Genomic DNA, 21259 nt, shown 5'->3' with positions numbered 1-21259 from the left:
TCATGAAATGCAAGGGCTCAGTTCAGCCATTTATGTTCATGAACAAAACTTAAAATCATTTTAAAGAAATCAAATATTGTAGAATGGCTCATTTCTTTGAGCCATTTACAATTTATTAATTTAATAATTCAACCGTACTGTATTACGAGGGTCATCCGGAAAGTAGTACCCGTTAGTGAAATAAAGACACAAAAGTAAATATTAACAAACATAAAAAATTTTATTTGAAAGAGGATACTTTAAACTACTTCTCAACATAATCTCCAAGCAAATTAAGGCATTTGTCATAACGTGTGACAAGTTTCTGTATTCCTGCTGCATAGTCCTTCGCCGCCAGCTCATTGAGATACGCGAGGGACCCATCTTGCACAAATTTTTGCATAATGCAGATGGTGTTTAACAATTTCATGAACAATTGTTCGAGAAACATTGGGAAAATGCTCACAGATGTCATCAATTGTGACGCGCCGATCGTTCCTCACGAATTCGTCAACTGAGCTCACCAGTTGGTCTGTAATGACAGACGGTCTCCCCGAACGCTCATCGTCGTGTGTGTTCCCCCTCCCCATGTTGAAGTTGCGACACCACCGCCGAACAGACGACTCGTCCATTACATTGTCTCCATACACCTCCTTTAATTGGCGATGAATATCACATGGGCGAACGTTTCTTGCATTGAGGAATTTAATCACTGCCCTCACTTCACAACTGGCGGCGTTCTCAATTTTTTTAAACATTGTAAACAATCACAGAAACAACACAGGCAATGCTAGCGTCACGCAACTTGGCTCAGAGAAGGCAGACAAGCCACTGAAGCTATCTGACCTCGTCCAGCGGCTACTCGCGTCGTCAGCACTTCATGCGGCACGAACGGGTACTACTTTCCGGATGACCCTCGTACGTACCTAAATTTATATGGTCTGAAGTGCTTTTTTGTAACATTAATTGATGCGAAGTGAATGCATGCACAATTCTTCAGCATGTGTGCTTTCCCTCTTCTCCTTCCTGCAAATATCATCCACTCCTCTTTGGGCTTGAACTAAATTAACAATGAAAATTAATTAATTTTTATAATATTCATCAACTTCTACCATTCTATCTAAAACTTTTACTTCTCCAGTTCTATCCACTAATTTCACGGTGAAAGGAATCTAATATGAGTTGTGTTCAAAAAGTAAGGTGACTTTTCAAATTTCACGGGCATTCAATTTTCAAATTTTTTGTTTTGTTGTGTCGATACATATGTCTTGAAACATTTTTTAACAGTTTCAACAATGCAGTATATTTAGTTTGTTATTGACAGATACAAATGTTAGAAGTGTTTTGGTGTGCCGGCGAATTTCCGCTATGGATCAAAGAATTTGAATTAAATTTTGTGTAAAAAATAGAATGAAGTGCTCCAAAACACTTGAAAGATTGACAGTTGCAGTTTTCAACATCCTTTTTCCATTTATGATCTCCTCTTTAAACAGTTTTTTTGAATTTACCTCGATTCTATCTCCTTCCCTACCTTACCTAAAACTTCTTAGCTTGAAAACTGCTGTATCTCAAAGCCTTCAGCCCCTTAAATCAAAGAACATGCTTTGGAGCCATACTACATTTATGCTATGTCAAAACTTTCATCAATAAATTTTTTATGCCTTTGTTCTGGTGCATTTTCAAGTGTCTCAAATATCATCAGTTGCTTTTCTTTGTAAATGCTTCTTTTGTAAGTGGAAATAATCTTGTCTGTTCAATGTTATGATTTGAAATAATACTTTTAAAATGGTCGTCGTTGGGATTAAAATACAAGAATTAGGAAATCACCCTTTAATTGGAAATTAGTGTAAGGTAGATACAATGTATTATGCTTGATGCAATATTTTTATAGACCCACTGCATAATATGCTATGTAATATTCTCTAATTTTAAGGTTTTAATGTAATTGCCTTTAAGGGATGATTATTGCCATGTAATGCCTCCCAATGTTTTTCCCTTATGAATATTTTAGCTATTTTTTAAATATGGTGACATAATGTGGATCTTTGCATGGATGTCTATGGTAAATTGTCAAGGGATCCTGGTGCTGATTTTGCATGTGAGCACCATTCCTTCTATGGATCTTTTGTGGTGGCTGTGACATTGTATTTTTTGTTTCTATTTGGTCCATGGTTCTTTTAAGAATGCTGGACTGGTTTTTAAGTTTTTTTCTTTGCGAAGATGGTTGGGCACCCATTTTCGAAAGTTGGATTTATTTGGGTGTTTGCCTGTGCCCCTTACTGATGCAGTTCTGCCTTCAGTGGGCTTCCCTGTTCCTTCAAATCCCGTGACAGCAGACAAGCTGGAACTGGCACGCAGGCTGGCTACACGCATCAACATGGCAAAGAACCTGGGGTCTGAGGCAAAGGGAGCTTCACAGCATGCAGCCGAGTTGATCCTAAAAGGAACACCAGGAGGTCAGCCTTTCATCACGGTAAGTCCTGAGTCATCTCTTTTTGCTTTCACTTCACAAGTGCCTGACAATTATGCCATTCTTTCCGTCATTTTTGTGAATGAACTCCTCAGAACAATTCAACCAACCCTAAACAGTACAACTACCGCCTATGATCTCTCATAAATTTACTTTATTCAAATTCTTTTAGCACATACATTCTGTGATATCTTAAAATGGTATTATTAGATAGTCTGAAGCACTGTGCAAAATTGAATATATAAGCATCATTTTAAGTTGGTTAATTTTGAAGAAACTTTTAAAAAACTTGAAATAATATACAAATGGTTCGCAGTGACTGAAGAAAGTTCTGATACTTTCCATATGCTAGCCGCAACTGCATTATAATATTCCTGTATGTCATTGTTTCAAGGAAGCTTTACCCCAAAATTATTGAATCTCAAATTAGGTACATTTTCTGGGTGGAATGAAAGTGTTACTAATGGTATCCAATTAAATTCAAGAAGAGAGATGTTATTTGTAAAGTAGGGGAACATAACATCCCTCATTGCAAAGCACCTCGTCAAATGTGGCCGCAAAAGTGACTTTGAGAAATTTTCCAATTCGAAAATAAAGGTCATAGACTCGATGCATTGGAGCAATTACGAGGGTCATCCGGAAAGTAGTACCCGTTCGTGAAATAAAGACACAAAAGTAAATATTAACAAACATAAAAAATTTTATTTGAAAGAGGATACTTTAAACTACTTCTCAACATAATCTCCAAGCAAATTAAGGCATTTGTCATAACGTGTGACAAGTTTCTGTATTCCTGCTGCATAGTCCTTCGCCGCCAGCTCATTGAGATACGCGAGGGACCCATCTTGCACAAATTTTAAATGTGCTCGTTGCAAGGATGAAATTGCTAATGAAATTTTGTATCCCTCCAATTCCCCCCCTCCTAGATCTACCACTGTTTCTTGCTCCCCACAAGGGGTATCCCCCTCCTAAACAAACCCCTCATTAACAGCCAACGATTGCCACCAAAAGCTGTACTTCCCTTTCTCTCCTATTTACATTTTAACCTTTTTTACCCCTCCACCCTCCCTTCCTCTCCCACTCTGACCAAACCCCCCCCCCCCACTCTGAAGGTATACATACAAAGTTGGCTTATGTGAGGACCACCTGATGATGACGTCCAACATCAAAATCTAGGTCGTGTTCTAAATAAAGTGTGTGTGGAATTACTAAGTTACTTATTTCATTTCAATATGTTGTGTAAATTCCATAAAGTTACCCTAGAGACAACAAGTTTTGTCTTCATTGAAAATAAGAATGTTCATGCCTCTGCAACATTCATCAGTCCCCTTTCATCCTTTAAAAATGGAGAGAATATTTCATCAATCTATAATCTTGAATTCCTGCTCAAACTTGGCTTTAGAGAGGGAATCAGACACTCCTTTCAGTATTGGAATGCTTAATTATCAAAACTTGTATGTTAATTATCAATATATTTTGCCGGCCTTGGTGGCGGCGGGGTAACGTCCTCGTCTGCCAATCCATGGGTCACGGATTCGATTCCCGCCTGGGTGGGTTTCTTCCACCTACGGCTTGGGTGTTTGTAATCGTCTCAATTGTTATTCTTTGTTAATGGTCCGATGTAAAGGCCAGAGTGCTGTTTTCGGACTAAGGCTAAATAAATAAATAAATAAAATAAATATATTTTACTTGCATTTGGCAAAAACATAATTACTGCCAATTAATTTACTAATTCTTATTATTAATTTTCTCTGTCATATGTACTAATGATTAACTTTGTTGGAGTAGGCGAAAACTGTTGCTGAACAGCTGGCTGCCAAACTCAATACTAAGTTGAACTATCAACCCAAGGAAGAGGATGAGAAACCGGAGGAGGAAATTGTGGAGACATTTAGGAAGTATGAAGAAGAATTGGAGATTAACGATTTCCCTCAGCAAGCCCGCTGGAGAGTTACTTCCAAGGTAATGTTGATATATTTGAAAAAAACATCTTGGCTTTTTATTTTTTACTAATTCATTTAATGTTTTTTGACCTGGTTTAGTAGCACATTAAGGAAGGAGAATTTGTATATTGTCAGGTGGCCAATAAAATTGGAATTTAGTGTGGACTGGATGAAATTTTAATCAGGAAATAAATTTAGAAAATGCATAATATGATAGCTATTGCTTTTCATAGATACAAAAATAGATCATAATTTTAGTATCTTATATGCTACTATGAGGGCCGCGGTAGTCCAGGGGGTAGAGTGTTGGACTACTGATTGGAGGGTCCCGGCTTCGATTCCCGGGCAAGGCACTCTGGGCACCAGCAGCTCCACCAAAGCTAAAGTGATTTTTCAGGTACCAGATCTTCCTGGGAAACCATAACAGGCATAGGCAAAGGAACTGGCCCCCCTACCCTGATGTGTGGATTTCACATGCCGTATAGGGCTTAGTACTGGGTGAACTCTGCCATCACCCACCAAACCGACCTTTGGGTTGATTACTGTGTTAATGGTTTATATGCTACTATTCTCCAATGGACTGGGACTACTTAATTTTGTCTTTGACAATGAAAATTGCCATATCTCTGTGATATTTGTCAGCTTCAGTGTTTAAACTTAAAGGGAAGGACCAAGGTTTTGGAGTTGGAATGTTTTATTTCAGAAAAAATGGGATAGAATTTCCACAAAATTGGGATAGAATATATGCATGAATGAGAAATTTATGTGAGGCAAAGAAAAAATTCTGTTTGTTTAGGGAAAGATTTGAAGGAAAAAGTGAAAAAAAACTACTGAAAAGAAAATAATGTTGGATGCAGTGTGAAACAGGATGGGAATGGTGCAAATCTAGTTGCTGTCCATTATCTTGGACAATTTGTACCTGTGAAAAACATGATCAGTTTTTGGGAAAAAACTGTTTTTACGAAAAAATGTTTACAAGTTATTCTAAGGATATTACCATAGTAAAAACCATAAAAACAGTAATCGACCCAAAGGTCAGTGATTGTAGGTTTCACCCAGTACTAAGCCCTATACGGCATGTGAAATTCACATATTAGGGTAGGGGGACCAGTTCCTTTCCGTGCCTATTATGGTTTCCTAGGAACCCTATGGTATCTGTAATAATGATAGAATTGAGCTATTATGGCTAGTAGTATTAAATAAATGAAAAACTCCAATAGCCGTAAACAGTTTACCTTTCAAAACAAAGTAAAAATGAGATTAGTTGGCTAATGCCATAATTCAGGAAGGGGTAAAAGGTAAAAAGGAAAGGGATAAGAAAGGTACCCCTTTTACCCCTTCCTGACTTGTGGCGTTAGCCAACTAATCTCATTTGTACTTTGTTCAGAAAGGTAAACTGTTTACGGCTATTGGAGTTTTTCATTTATTTAATATGGTACCTGAAAAACCACAAAGCTTGGTGGGTGGAGCTGAGGGTGTCCGGAGAAGCTTGTCCGGGAATCAAACCCAGGTCCTCCAGTAAGTAGTCCAGCACTCTACCCGTGGACTACCATGAACTCATTGCCGTAGTGCAATACAGTTACTCAAAGAACTCCAGAACCATAAAAATAGAAAAAATGTTTAAAATATTCATGTAAGAAGCAGCTTTCTTTGTCACTACAATGGCTTTCTAAAGGATAACAACAAATCATAATCATCTTAAAATTGAACTTAAGGCGATAATAATATGGATTCAAAAGTTAAGTGAAAAATGTAGGCAAAGGCTTAGTCACATGGGCACACAGGCTACTGTTAGATCACCTAACCCTGACAATGTTGAGGCAGAGGTTGGATGGGTGACCACCTATACTTTTACTGTGGTGCTCGTGCTCCTTATTTGCCAGATTTTGCCCCCTGCGACTTTTTCCTATTCCCAAAACGCTAAAATGTCATGAGGGGACATCACTAGGAAGATGTGGACACAATAACTAAACTAGAAAGAATAGAAAATTGAAAAGCCTAACTGCCGAGAACTTCCAAGGGTGCTTTAAACAGTGGAAAAGAAGATGGAATAAGTGCATGGCAACAAATGGAGAGTACTTCAAAGGGGACAAAATTGATGTAGGCAAAATTTTGCAAATTAAATTTTTTATGGCCTCCGTTATGGTATTTATTGGACAGACTTCATATCTTTAATTTTGCCTTGGATTTTATGTTAATGTATGAATGACAATACCTATCACACCAACTTTTCTTCTGCATAGGTGCTATATAATACTGGTATCACCATCACATACCATTTTCATGCCTAATGCTTGATGATTTTTCTCTTACAGGAAGCTTTAGCTCAAATAAGTGAATATTCTGAGGCAGGAATCACTGTGAGGGGAACATTTTTCCCTCAAGGCAAAAATGTTCCAGATGGGGAGCGTAAGTTGTACCTGGCTATTGAAAGTACGAATGAACTTGCTGTGTCCAAGGCTAAAGCTGAAATAACACGATTGATCAAGGAGGAGCTACTCAAACTCCAAACATCTGCCCATCATTTATCAAATAAGGCTCGTTATAAAGTTGTATGATGATATTATTTCAGGTATATAACTGTCCAATATAACTGTAATATGTGTTCTTATCTAAGATTGTAGATAAATAACTTTTACTGTGAGACAAAGATTATTGACCAAATTGTACTATTTGAAATTATGTGCCGGATCATTTCCTACAAAGATTTTGAAATTAATAATATTGGAGAGTAATTGTAAAATGAATTAATGGAACTGTTTCTATAAATTTAACAGAATAAAATATTGATTTTTTAAAGGACTACCTATTTATTAATGGATTTTATCGAAACATTTTGACCTTTGTGACCTCCTTATGCCTACACATTGGGACTTTACCCTGATTGTAACCCAATGAATCACACCCCTTAGTCAAGGAGTGTTAATTGTGTCTGTATGAGGCAAAACGAGAGAGGCCATGACACTCTCCTACCTAGGACATGATAGGGGCAACAGCACAGTGTGTGTGAGAAGCATGGAAGAGGTGAACCAAGGGGGGGGAGATCGGCTGTACCCCTGAGTGAGGGTTTATTTCTTATGACATGATAAGGCCAAAATAAAACCTAATAGAAAGAAGGTAGTTTGAAGATCCCATGTTATAAACTCAGAGAGATAATGAGGAAAACCGATAAACTACTCTTTTTGTTTTGGTGCTCCGGAATTGCTGATGAAAGGGAAAAAGGGGGTAGGGCTAGCAGGGGACCCTTCACGATCTCCTATTCATTCATTTAACTTTCTTTTCTTCCAAACTATCTTAAATTTTAATCAAAAATACAGGTTTGGAGCTATTGAGAGAGTAAGAATTAGTCTGTTGGTGAAGAACTTACCCTCTCTCCTCCTACCCTCGCGGAACAGCAACCACCTCTTTGCCACTCGAGTCGTGTCGTGCCATGCCGGCGCTTACTTCGCCACTAGGGCGAAAGGATGACGTCATGGAAGCGTACTGGACGACGTCCGCGCGATCCGCTGCATAGGCCTAGCGACGTACGTGAGCCATTTAGGACGACACTGGTACGGTAATTCCTCCTCACGCAGAGCAGCCTTGGCCTCTTATTCGCTGGTAGGTCTTCTGCTGTGTTCTGGCTATGGGGCGAGTATGACGGTCCCACGGCTAGATTTAGATGCGCCTCCGATTCCGCCGCTTTCTCGAAGAATTGACCCGAGATTCGGCAGAAGGATATCCAGGGGTTCCAGCTTCCTGTCTTCGTGCATTTCGGAGACACGGTCGTAACGACCGTGTCCCAAGATGCAGCGACAGGCAGAGTTCGGCACCACTTGAATTCGAGCGTGACTCGATCGCGACACTCCTGACCATATTGCCTACGATATGATGGACAACACGCACTCACGGTACAGTCGGTACTTCGTATCCACGCTCAGTACAGGCGGGCGAATAATCGGCCGGAGCCGACTAAACGCCGCGAGTGCCTTCGCATGAACACGAAGCGCTTGGGAATTCCATAGGAGTTTCCGATCAATCAGCATTCCGAGGTGGATAACCTCGGGTTCAAGCGGTAGAACGACTCCATTCACCGACAGGTCCACTCCTGGTGGCCCTCCACATCCCGTTTGGAAGACAAGAAGAAGGCTTCGTCTTCTGTGCGTTGATTGCAAAGCGCCATCGACGATACCACATCAGCAGCTCGACAGCACCCTGCAGTCTCCGCACCGCGGTCTCCTTCCTCCAGGATCTGCACAGAAGGGCCGCGCCGTCTGCGAACAGGGACAGTACGTATTTCATGATTTCCACGCCGTGTAGGAAAGCCCTGGGAATAGATGTTAAAAAGCAATGGCCCTAATACGCTCCGTCACACCACAGAGATTGCCTCGAGCCATCGCTCAGTGAAAGTCCTGTCCCATAAGTAGGAGTGGACAACTTCGCTACCCAAGTCGGGAATTGGAGTCGTCTCATCTTCGACAGGAGTGCCGGGTGCCAGACGCTATCTATCTAACTAGCGTCGAAAAATGCCCCGGCAACTACCATCTTCCTGTTGAAGGCGTCCGTTATGAAATCTCTTTCTCTCACCAGCTGATGGGCCGTGGAATGCTGCTCGCGGGAGGCAAACTGTTCCTCCGGTAGGCTTTCAGTCTCCCGGACGAAATCAGTTATCGGCCGCTGCAACAAACGCTCGAATATCTTGCCGAATCCCTCGAGAAGAAAATTGGGCCGGAAATCTCCAGGATTCACCTCCGATCTCTCCGTCTTCGGCAAACTTTCGTTCTCTTCCAAGAGGTCGGGAAGTGGGATATTCTGATGCTGGTCAGATACGCCACCGCCGCCTTTGAGAGCTGCCAGATGACAACATTAGGAATGCTTTCAGACCCGGGGGTTTTCCTTAGACGAAAGAGACGTATTGCCCCAGTGACTTCCTTCTGCCAGAACTTGGGAACATCCGCGGCGTCTTTAGATGCAGAGCATCCGCTGCTTTCTCCGACGCCACGATCTCCAATTCTATCTTGGCGGAAACCTCTTTCCATGGGTTTGGCGAGAAACTACTCACGAAATAGTTCGCTAGCACTTCCACCTTCACCCCGGGAGTTCACACCACCACGTCCTCGCTGATGACGATCGGGTCGAGCCTCCGAGGGGTTCGCAACCTCCTGCAAACCTTCCACCAGCGCCGATGTCTTCCTTGCCGTCCTCCAAGATGAACTCCTCACGCAGGTGCGGCTCCCAGTAGTGGACTTCCTGGCGGGCGTTCTGAACCACGATGTTCAGCTTGGAGAGCTACCGCTGAGCGTGTCATCTGTTCGGAGATGTCTGCGTGCAATCCCCCACAGTTTGCACACGTCGCAACGCTCTCGGGAACACTCCGCCACTACGTTCGCTCCGGCGCCACACATGCAGCGCTTGGCACACCAGCAAGGGATGCCGATGTGGCCAAAGCGAATGCAGTTGTTTCACGGCAGCGGGCCCCGTTCTCCTAGAAACTGCACCACCACCACGAAACACTTGCAAATCTGCCTCATGAATCCCGGGGAGAAGACAGACGGGTTCCTGACGACGTTCGCCACGGAGCAATCAATGGGAACCGGCTTCCATGACTGTCCGTCTGCGAATGCTGCGCACCTGCGTATCCGAGGGATTTTAGTCCCTCGGATACTTTTTCCACCGCAGTCCACGCAGTCCTTGATTAATTGCTTCATCCCGGGCACACCCTCAGTGGGTTGCGTTTGGTACTGCAGCCCCTTCTCCTTCAGCAGGTCTAGGATCCTGGTGTAGTTCTCTCTTGTGTATGTGAGGAGCTTGATAGAGGCCCGGCGAACCTCTAGAAGAAACCCATCACTCAGCGACGTTTCCACGGAGTCGACGAGGTCTTGTACCCCAGTGACGGGCAAAGTCTCGTAGATTTCAGGCCGTATAATTACTTTCGTTCAAGGTTTGCCTTTTAAAAAGGCAGGGAGAAGCGTAGTTAAAATAGAGCAAGCGACAGATAGAATATTATAAAAAGAAGTAAAAGCTAAACCAACGAACTTGGTCATTATTCAGGTATAAATGACGCCAAGGACGAAGAAGTCCATAGGATATACGATCAGTTAGAGGACATAATCACGTGTGTTCCTACAGGGAAATATTTGATAGTGATGGGGGGGGGGGTTGGAATGCTACGGTAGGCGAAGAAAGAAAGGGTGGTGAGGTGACGGACTTTAAGGGAAGAAAAATGACCGCGGGAAGATGGCAATTAGACACCACAAAAGACGTAGGTACGATATACATGGAAAATGCCAGGGATTTCAGGGAGATACCAATAAAATTATACTATGGGTACGCATAGATTTAGGTACTGCGGGATTAATTCGCAGTTTCCCGGGAGTAGATTCAGACTCAGAACATAATTTAGCAATAATAAAGTCTAGCGTCCAATTTAAACTGATAAAACAAGGGAGACGGTTTAGGAAGTGGAATTTGGAAGCATTAATAGGAAAGACAAAAAGGAGCATCAGCAGGCTTAAGAAAAAAATAATAAGTGGGGAAAGGGAGCTGGTAGTATAGAGGGAAAATGGGAACATAAAAAAGGGATATCGGAAGCCACATAGGCAACTACAGGAAAAGTAATTGGGAAAAGGACAAGGAAACCATTAATAAAAGACGAGATGATTAGAAAGATGGCCGAGAGGAGGAAATAGAAGAATGTACATACGTAATGTAATAGGTGGAAGGAAGTTAAAAGAGTAAAATATTAACTGAGGTGGGAAATAAATAGACCGAAAGAAATGTGGTGGAAGACAGTGCGAGGATATGGAAAGTTTGGAGGGGAAAGGTAAAATTGGTGCACTGTACAGGAAATTGGAAGCGCTTTTAGGGAGTAAGAAGGGCAAATCGTTGCAAACAATCAAATATGAGTGAGGAAAAATATTAGCTGAACAAGAAGAGATCCAGAAGAGGTGGACGGGATAATGGAGGAACTGTATGGTAAAGAAAGTAGCCCAGCGATATTTGATAAAGAGAATATGACGTAGTTGAAGATAGCTTAGGTCCAGGCTTACTCGACGTCAAGATGGAATAGTTATTAATGGACTTGAAATCAAATAAGGCTGTGGGGTAGACAACATTCTCATGGAGCAGGTTTAGGAAAAGGTGGGAGGAATGGTGGACGAATTCGTAGCATTTATGAGAGAGGAATTTGGTCGGGAGACTTCGCCAGATCAGTTTTATTTCCTATTCCAAAAAAGGTAAAGGATGCATCTGTGAGGATTACAGAACAGTAAGTTTGATTTCGCACGCAGCAAAAGTGGTTCTCAGATCATCAACAAGATGATGGAGAGCAGAGCAAGTGATTACTTAGGGGATGATCAATTTAGGTTCAGGAAGGGGAGAGGCACGCGTGATGCCATTGCAATAATGTGGTCAATTATAGAGAGCAACAGAGAATACAATCAGGATGTATTTGTCTGTTTCGCAGATTTGAGAAGGCGTTTAACAGAATATATTGGGTAGAAATTCATTAATGTAAGATAGAAAAAAGAGTAGATTGTAGGGATAGGAGACCTATCAGCAATCTATACATCTTTTAGACTGGTCAAAGGCGAGTGGTGAGTTGAGACTCTGGATGGGCAGTGTTAGGAAGAGGATTAAGATAGGGGTGGTCTATCATCACCTGTACTATTCTATGTATATACGAGTATGTAGGAAAAGGTTGAAGTGGCATGGGAAGAACTGAAGATGGGAATGAAAGTCAGTGGGGAATTAATAAAATTCGAATTTTATGCCATTCATAAAATCAGTTAGATTTGCGAACGAACAAGCTTTAGTTTATTAGTCAGCCAAGGGGTTGCAAGCATTGCTGAGTGCGTTGTAAAGTCAGTGCGATAAGTATGTGACAAGAATAAAGGTATACAAAACGAAGGTTATGCGGTTTTCGAGAAAGAGATAGGCTGAGTTAAATATTAAAATATGAATTCACAAACTAGAGTAGGTGGAACAGTTTACCTATCTCGGATGTGTTCTGAACCAAAATGGTCAAATTATAAGTCACAAGAGACGAGTAAGTGTAACACCATCGTAAACAGATTAATGGCGAATGGAATTGACGCTAATTTTCAACCTTCAACTTGGTGTCCAAATAACTGTCTCATACTCAATATTACGGGATAGGTCCGCGAAATTTTGAATTAACTTCTTTCTTATCCTTCCTTACTTCACGGCTGCATACCACCTCTCCATCTTTCCACTTACAACTATCCACTATACCACTTCCACGAAATTTCCTCGCCTACCTTCGTAACCATTTCCGTCCTCGATTTCATTAACTTTTCGGGCCAAGAAACTTGACGAGTGAATAGGAACCCTGGCCAAATATCGCACATCGTGACCTTTCCTCATAGGAACAGATGAATTCATCTATCGAACAAAACTTGTCAGTAAGACTAGCTATTATGGATAGGTGCTTTAGCGGAGATAGGGTTTTCTGCATTGAGGGAAGGGTGGGAAGAAAACAGGGCATTGGCCGACACCGAATGAAATTCCCTGGAAAGGCTGGAGGAAGTAAAGCTTACCATTCGGAGGACGGATTGTCTACTTTATTCTAGGGATTTCCCTGGCGTGTTTCGTGTCCGATGTTCCATTTTCCGGACTTCCCCACCCTCAAAGGGAATGGACTATGTCTTCCCTCTTATTTGTTTTCTTGAATCACTCATTGCCCTCTATCTCGCATAAAAAATCAATTGAAAACCAATCCATAAATGGAAAAGAGTTAGTTACATTCTCAACAAAGCCTTGAATCCACACAATAGGTCTACTCGCAATTAAACCCAAGAAAAGTGAGTCTCATCAGAACCTCAGCAGTTCTCGGCTTCTGTATAAAACCCAGGCTTCATATTTTATAGAATAAAAATTAATCAAGGCAATCGTCTCAATCAATGTCTGAATTCAATGAGAAATCACAATTAGTAACAGCAAAAAAATGATGCTACCGCTCATTCGAGACCATTTTAAGGATTTATGTACCAGGGCGGAGGAAGATTAAAGAAATTATGGAAAAGAAGGTTGAGGGAAAGAGATGGTGAAGACTGGAGGACAATAACGAGGGAGGGAAAAACTCCTCAAGGGGTCTAGCAATAAGGAAAACAATGATAGAAATATGATATTCCAATGGCTATTATTACATTGGTACTAATGTAGCTTACGACTTATCACACAGGTATTACGTTGATATTAAGAGATCGTCTCTCTTACAATTTAGATTTTTCTATTGCTCCTGGATGAAATAGTTTTCCTTCTCCCGATGTGAATCTATGCCTCTCATTCTCGCGCTACACAAAGTCTAAGAAACCTCCCGATGTGAATCTATGCCACTCATTCTCGCACCACACAAATTCTAAGAAACTGGGAAGATACCGCAAGGATTTTTTTTCACCTTCAAATAATTGCATGTTGAGGTCGTTAGCGATTCAAGTCGTGTTGAATAATTATATTCTTGTGTTTCATTCCTTAATTAATCTATCCTAAACAGCTGGTAACTATAAACTAACGTTCCATCCATTTTTTAATAAATAAATAATAGTTGGAAATTTTCATATTCCTGAAAAATGATGCATTTATATTATTTAAAAATAGCATAAAATGGATTGGTTACGATGGCCTCCATTCACAGTGTGGTGGCAAGACCGGAAGCACTATTTGTATCACTTAAGTGTAACAAGTAAAGTAGCAAATACAGTAAAAACCTTCGGAGATTTGGTAAACTTTTTTCGCGCCGGATATCTTTAATTATGAATTGATTACAATCATGCCTGGTTAATGTCTTTCAATTTCACTTTCCAGAGCTTTATAATTCCTGTACGAGCACAATTTTATCGGAGAGATCTTTTCGTGATGTAAATATCCTTGAATTGAACCGCAAGAAAGAATTTCCGAATTAAGTCATCGTCCATCATTCTTACGACTTCCGGAAACAGCAAAAATATGGTATACCACCAAGTTATGGTCTTGTGACTGGCTTTTTAGGTTGTTTAGCTCTCTACTCCGCTTCTTGGTATTTCTATAAGGAAACAGACATGATAAAATTCGCTGTTCTTTCACCAGCCAGGCGCTTATAATTTTTAGGCGTATCCCTTGTAAATATTACGCCAAAATGAGAGAGATTAAACGTAGAACAGATAGATTTAAGATGCCGCCTTTTCCACAAACGATAGACGATCAAAATAACATTATCCCACTACGCTAGGGGGAAAAGTTTTTCTTTTTTCATTCTTAGTAACCGAGCTTTAGTTATTGTCTTTTCTGTTACCTAAAGCTCTTCTCGTAAGCGTATAGAAGTATAGTTCACTTAGATATGTATCGAATTTACCTGTAGTCATTATGTAAGACATCACTTGAATAAAAAAAATTATTTTAACTAACAATTAATAAAAGCTAAATTTTTGATGCTGCATGCCTGGTGTGTAATCACCCCCCGTCACACATCCTAGCGGAGGCATGCAGGGTACTATGTGGACTCGTAAATGAGAAAAAAAAACATTTTTTTAAAAGAAAGGCCAAAGCGTCGGAAAATAAAACTGAAGCCCGTAACGCTTCTTCCATAACACGTCAGTTCGGCATCTATTGGCATGCCCTAATCGCTTTATTATTTATTTCTCAACAAAAGCATTCTCTCCTTTACTTTTTATTGTTTTTATCATCCACATAATTCATTTTCGTCTTTTTTCGTAATTGCGCAGTTTATTTCCAGGGCGGGTAACCTAGAGGGTCGTAATCCAAACAGGATCTTATGTTAAGACGTTATGGAAAACTTAGGAGCTGGAGTCAACTGAGTTAACGCATTACTTTGGTCTCTCTTAGGATTCTTAAACTCTCAAGCCTAACTCCCAACAAATGCAACCAATGCACTTGAATCAATCCCAAGAGCCTAGTCAGTTTCTTCTTCTCACAATCACGAGTTATGTTTTCTTTATTTCGATATATTTCCTTGGAATATATCCGAAAGAAACAAGCTAGTTCAATAAAGGTTTGAGTCGGTAAAAGGTTTTTCAGAAATCTTGATGTTTATCATCTGTGGTGTTTAACTTCCGTGATCGGCCTGCCTCGATTCCGTAATGGATCGCTCATTTATCTAATCACCTCGAATGCACGACAAAACTATTTTATCACAGACTCCGCAAGAACCATAACTAAAGCATCTGATAAGGGAAATAAATCTGTGTTCTTCAGTCATCAACTTTATTGTATTCTCTAGTATAAACATCATAAGGTTCTCATCTTTGATCATCAGATAAATCTTTAAATTCTATCACGTGCCCTTTTACCAGGATCCAGGATGGAGGAGGATTTACCAGGATGCATGAAGGATGAGAACCACAAGGGTTAGATAAACAGTTATTTGATTGAAACAAACCTACTGGAAATATGTCAACATTGCCAAATGAGCGCTTTGCAGGTAGAATGAAATAATAATCAAATCTGACATGGTGGTAACTTTTTCTGAACTCCGAATTCCATCACCGTGTACTCTATGAATGCAGATGAATCACAGGCAGCGTATAAATCGGTGGTTTCCCGCATGCCAACTTCCCGCTTAAAAAGGCGAAAACAAAAAAAAAATTCACTTCCTGACTTCTACTTTTGATAAGGCCCCCGAGACCTCGGATGAAATTCACTCTGCTTCCCACAACGGCGGAAAGTGAGCGCCTTGCTAATTGTGAGTATTTCGCACTTATTTTATAGCTGCATGCTTCCATCACATACTTTCTATTAAAGCCCACTTCCCATTTTTTTAATACTCGGGGTCAGTCATAATAGTCATACTGAAAGTTCCGTTCATTATGCGCGTATCCATAATGTTCGTGCCCTTAACCACTGCGAATTATTCTTCGAGATTTCAAGCTCTTAAATGATTCACAAAGAGGGACATAAATCCAAATAATTTTGTATTTTAACAAATTACACCGCATTAGAGTAAGTATCTGAATCGCAATTGTTATCTTCAAAAATAGTAAACACATCCTGCTGGTAGCGACGTCTAATAGAGACCTGGGGGTTCTTGAAGGCTTGAAGGTTAATCATCCAACCTCATCCAACTTCATGAAATTATTTCTTAGACATTCAAAACTATTGAAAGTACCAAAACCCATATATATATATATATATATATATATATATATATATATATATATATATATATATATATATATATATATATATAAAATATCTTCGAAATGGAACGCTCTTCGGCGACACACAAATATATAAATATATAAAAACACAGATGTAGATTTTTAGAATATAGAGACACAAAGAAAGGACACTCACAATTTGTTATTTTACGTTTCGACAGCACGGCTGTCGTCTTCAGATGACAGATGATGTGATTCTGAAGACGACAGCCGTGCTGTCGAAACGTAAAATAACAAATTGTGAGTGTCCTTTCTTTGTGTCTCTATATTCTAAAAATCTACATCTGTGTTTATATATATATATATATATATATATATATATATATATATATATATATATATATATATATATATATATATATTATATATATATATATAATTTTACAAAAATAGAATAGCAACATTTAAAAGGACACTCACACGGTAAATTGTTTGAGCTTTCGGCCCTCTCGGAGGCCTTCTTCAAGTGAAACTCTCTCTCTCTCTATATATATATATATATATGTGTGTGTGTGTATATATATATATATATATTATATATATATATATATATATATATATATATATATATATATACACATATATAATATATATATATATATATACACACACATATATGTATAAATATATGTTTGTATATATATGCAATAAAATGTAATAAAATACTTTTTCCGAAATCATTATTTTGGCTGAGCCAATGCCACTTCGTGCCGGATAAATAGTCGCATTTGAGCCAACACTCGGGTGAAACCATCCTATCTTCATCGATCTAAGCTCTACCACCCGAACCATTTGGTAATCAATTGATGAATTTCTGGATTTCTACTATGCGAAATAAATGCAAAAAATCCAAATGAAAAATTTAATGACGTTACTTCTCGTAAGACTTGGATCGGTTTCTTATCATTGAGTCTTCCAGCCATGATTGCGTTTAGTAAGACTTACGAAAATGTTATGCTAAGGAAATGCACGACAAGGTGTGCAAGATCCGGTCAAGGGATTCCGCAATGCCTAATGGGCGGATATAACACCGAATTCAGTCCAAATCATAGCTACTCTACAGCAAATCATAGCTACTCTACATGGCTCTACCTGCCATATGAAACTGTCCGGGATTGACTCTGTAATAATTATAAAAACACCACATTAATTAACCCGAAGGTCGGTTTTATAGGCAAAGGCGGTACTCGCCTCATACGTATCGCTATAAGGTGTGTGAAATCCACACATTATGGTAGGAGGACCTGTTCCATCCCCTATGCCACCTGTGCAGGTACTTGTAATATCACAATATCAAGTAACGTCATATCAGAAAGAATATTTGAAGAATAGAAGCATACAACCGTGGATGTTTGTCCGACAGTGATAGTAGCTTGTAAGAGCTAAATGAATTCCAGTACAAAATTCTAGTAGCCCAGTAAGTTATTGTTTTAAAATATATTGTGGAACCTATAGTTACGTTAACCACGGTAGTGATCCACCAAGAGGATACTTATTCAAATAAGGTTAACCAAATACATATACCTTAAGGGGCAGGAAAAAACTATAGGAAATGGACTTCTTAAGCAAGAGAACATGTTGCTCACGTATAAGATTGAGTAATGTATGCTTATTTTCAGTTAGTAATTATTGTTTGACGTCATTCTATAAACGTAAAAATAACCTCTAGTTCCTCATGAAAAAATAGAGCGGAATTGAATCAAAGATAATCTGCTACAATTTAGCGTTACCAGTCAATATTGCAGTCAAGAGTGCCCGAGTCATTCACAATTGTGGAAATTCTCGAATTTCCGTTGCGCGCCTGGACATCGAAAAAATCGCTAGTATTCCCCCAAACAGGATGGCTTGATGCCATAATCGATGTAACTGTCGCACTGGGAAGATAACGTAGGAGTAGGTGCTCGTTTTTGAAAGAATAAAGAAATCGTTTACTCTTAAATTAACATGAAAGCAGGGAAGTCGAAATTGGCAACCTCTCTGAATAACGGAAACATACATCCGTAACATTCACAACGTCCCTCCCTTCAGGGATGAGCGAAGTCGGAAAAGCATGGTTTCATGCTACGTGTATTTCAGTGGACTCATTCCTTTTTAATGATTTATTCCAATATTTCTTTAACCTTGATTTTTTCGGTCTATCTCTTACTATAAAACCATTTAATCTTCTATCTGCTCGGAAAATCGACTCACACAACAAAAGCAAACAAGCGAAGCACATATTTTGTATTTCATTATGACGTATTACCATCAGTTCAAATTCTTTCATTATCAACCCATTTCTCACCCTATCTCTCCTCTTTTTCCCCAGAGACATTCCTCAAGTACACCATACCACTGCATCTATTGGACACACATGCTTACAAACCGTTGTGGATTCTTACGTGTAGTATTAATTTTTGAAATTTTATAGAAGTCCATCACAATTCTCAATATTGAATCTTAATTACATTTTTCTACGATAGCTCTCGCGATTTTCTATTACTGTTTGCATAAAAACTCATTTTGATCTTTTCTGTCAATTAAAAATTCGACACAAATCCATTTAATTGGATCTGAAACTCTTTCCCACCTTGCACAAGAGTACTATATGGAACAAGTAGTAAAAAATAATAATTAAGTAGACAAGTTCAATCACAACTGGTGTATATTAAAAAATTAAATCCCGGTTAAGTTTAATGAAGCTATAAAAAAGTTCCAAATATATTTATAAGTCGAAGATCTGTATCCCTTCGTCAACAAACTTCGCGATCACAGTTTCTCGCTACTTATCGATGCAATCGAAACAAAATTTCTTAAAACCCTTTGTGTACCTTTTTTCATATTTATTTAAAGCAAAATTCTAAGTTGAATTATATGTGTAAAAATATCTACAGAAATTGGCGTGAATTTGCATCGTCTCACTCGGAAACCGTTCGGGATTTGTAATTTTAACAAGAGTATGACATTGGGAAACATACTCTCAATAGTGAAATTTCCATTCGATAAGTGGACCTCATCCTTGAAATATCTATTTTTCTGGTCCTGCAGAAAGAAAACTACCTCCCGTGCCTAGCACTCACACCATAAATTAAGGACGATTCATATCTATTACGGAGTTGCCGCATTCTATGCTCTGATTCGACAGATTCTAAAACAATTCCTCCAGATTACTTTCATCATTCATCTTTGTCTTCAAATAATAAAAAAAATTATAACAGATTTGTTCTGAGACTGTACAAGCAATATGGAAAACAGATTGAACTTACTTTATGTGATGCCAGGTCAGGAGTGCCACAGACCTTAGCGGTGGCTTGTAGGGTACCATATAGATCTAGATGATTACTGCATATCACCTGGAAAAAAACGTAATAACCGCGTTAAAATTTATAGTCACGTTACATTATTATGAGTAAGCGCAGGCACATAACACGTTCATATGTACATTACGTTTTTCATTAACAGTAATCCAACAGGTTAAGGTAGGTTTTCGATGGACCCAGGTACTCTGTACTGCTGCACTTCTAAGTCCAAACCCCATATACTCTTGAATGCCACATTAAATATTATAATAACTCATTTTTATCTATGCATATTTTCTACCTCGTTTAATTCAATCCAAAGCACCTAATTCTTTTCCTGTGTCTACCTTATCCAACATTCTCCCCTCCATCAAAGTCTTCAGCATTCAAATCCCTCTTGTTGTTAGTACCTCCAATGCTCACTTGACATAACACTCATCCGTTCCCCCATTATGTCTTATCAGTTCTTCGTTGCCTCCTCCATTCTCCTGCCTGAACAATCACATTTCGGAAAAATAAATAACTGCACTCCAAATTCAAGCATTCGCAAGTATTTACTTTACAACTTAAATTACGTTCCTAGTAATCAGCTCCCTACTCTCTGAAAAATTTTCTTTAACCGGCGCATTTCTTCCTTTGATGTCTCAAGTACTTTTACCGCCTTCTTTTTTAACAATGCCAATTCATTATTCTTCCTATTTATTTTACTCGTACCAATACAAGCGATAAAAATTATGAATTTACTGATGTAAACTGAGATACAAAAAATATTATCGTTCAGTTATTTTATATCAACAAATTCGGCAATTTTACATTTTCTTTGGGATCCATTTTTCCTTAGACCCAACTCCTCCCGTCGCAAAAACGTAATGACGCAGATTACGTCAGGGACTGACACCCATCTACATTCCACAGGGGAATGACTTAATTTTGATTATTTTTAGAATTTCAAAAAACCTCATGGAAGTGTTTTGCGTTGCTACTTCATGGCAAATAAATCAAAATTAAAAAAACGACTGACCCAGAGGAATTGGTCCAGAAAGGGTAAGGGTCCACGTGAAAGCATTATTGATGTCGCTGATAAAAATATATATATTTCGAGATATCGTTCGACAAACACAATCCGGTTCAATTAATGAATGTATTTCAGAATATATAAGTATCCTAAATGATTAGGCCACTTATTCGCAACACGTACATGTCTTAACTGCACAGATGCGTGGGGCGGATAGTGAATCGGTAGTGGCGGTGTTAGGCAGAAGAAGGGTCGCCCGTCATCATCCGTGGCTATCGTCGTATACTCGGAAGAAATGGTAAATGAAGCAGGAGGCAGGGATGAAAACTGGTGGGGAAAACATAAAATTGATTAGATTGATTGCTGTTGTTCATGATTTTGTTAGTCAGTCAGCCAAAGGGTCGCAAGCATTGCTGAGTGTA

At 39.3% G+C, this 21259-nt stretch overlaps 1 protein-coding gene across 4 annotated transcripts in view; it reads left to right on the top strand.

The window, feature by feature from the left end:
* Prp5 (pre-mRNA processing factor 5) overlaps positions 1-7143 on the top strand; it is a 31239-nt gene extending 24096 nt beyond the window's left edge. Inside the window, exons 18-20 of one of the 4 annotated variants that reach the window (XM_071591810.1) lie at positions 2316-2452; positions 4238-4411; positions 6708-7143. In XM_071591810.1, the coding sequence (XP_071447911.1) occupies positions 2316-2452; positions 4238-4411; positions 6708-6950 (554 nt within the window). In that variant the 3' untranslated portion in view covers positions 6951-7143. Of the gene's footprint in view, positions 1-2267; positions 2453-4237; positions 4412-6707 lie in introns of all 4 variants that reach the window. The other 3 variants (XM_071591809.1, XM_071591808.1, XM_071591807.1) reach the window with 3 other exon arrangements.
* Positions 7144-21259: the final 14116 nt, after the last annotated feature.

This window comes from Hetaerina americana, unplaced genomic scaffold (genome assembly GCF_022747635.1).
Source record: "Hetaerina americana unplaced genomic scaffold, ioHetAmer1.1.p SCAF_5, whole genome shotgun sequence".
In the NCBI taxonomy this organism is placed as follows: domain Eukaryota; kingdom Metazoa; phylum Arthropoda; class Insecta; order Odonata; family Calopterygidae; genus Hetaerina; species Hetaerina americana.
Note: the sequence above shows the minus strand (reverse complement) of the source record. Positions and strands in the feature narration are given on the sequence as shown.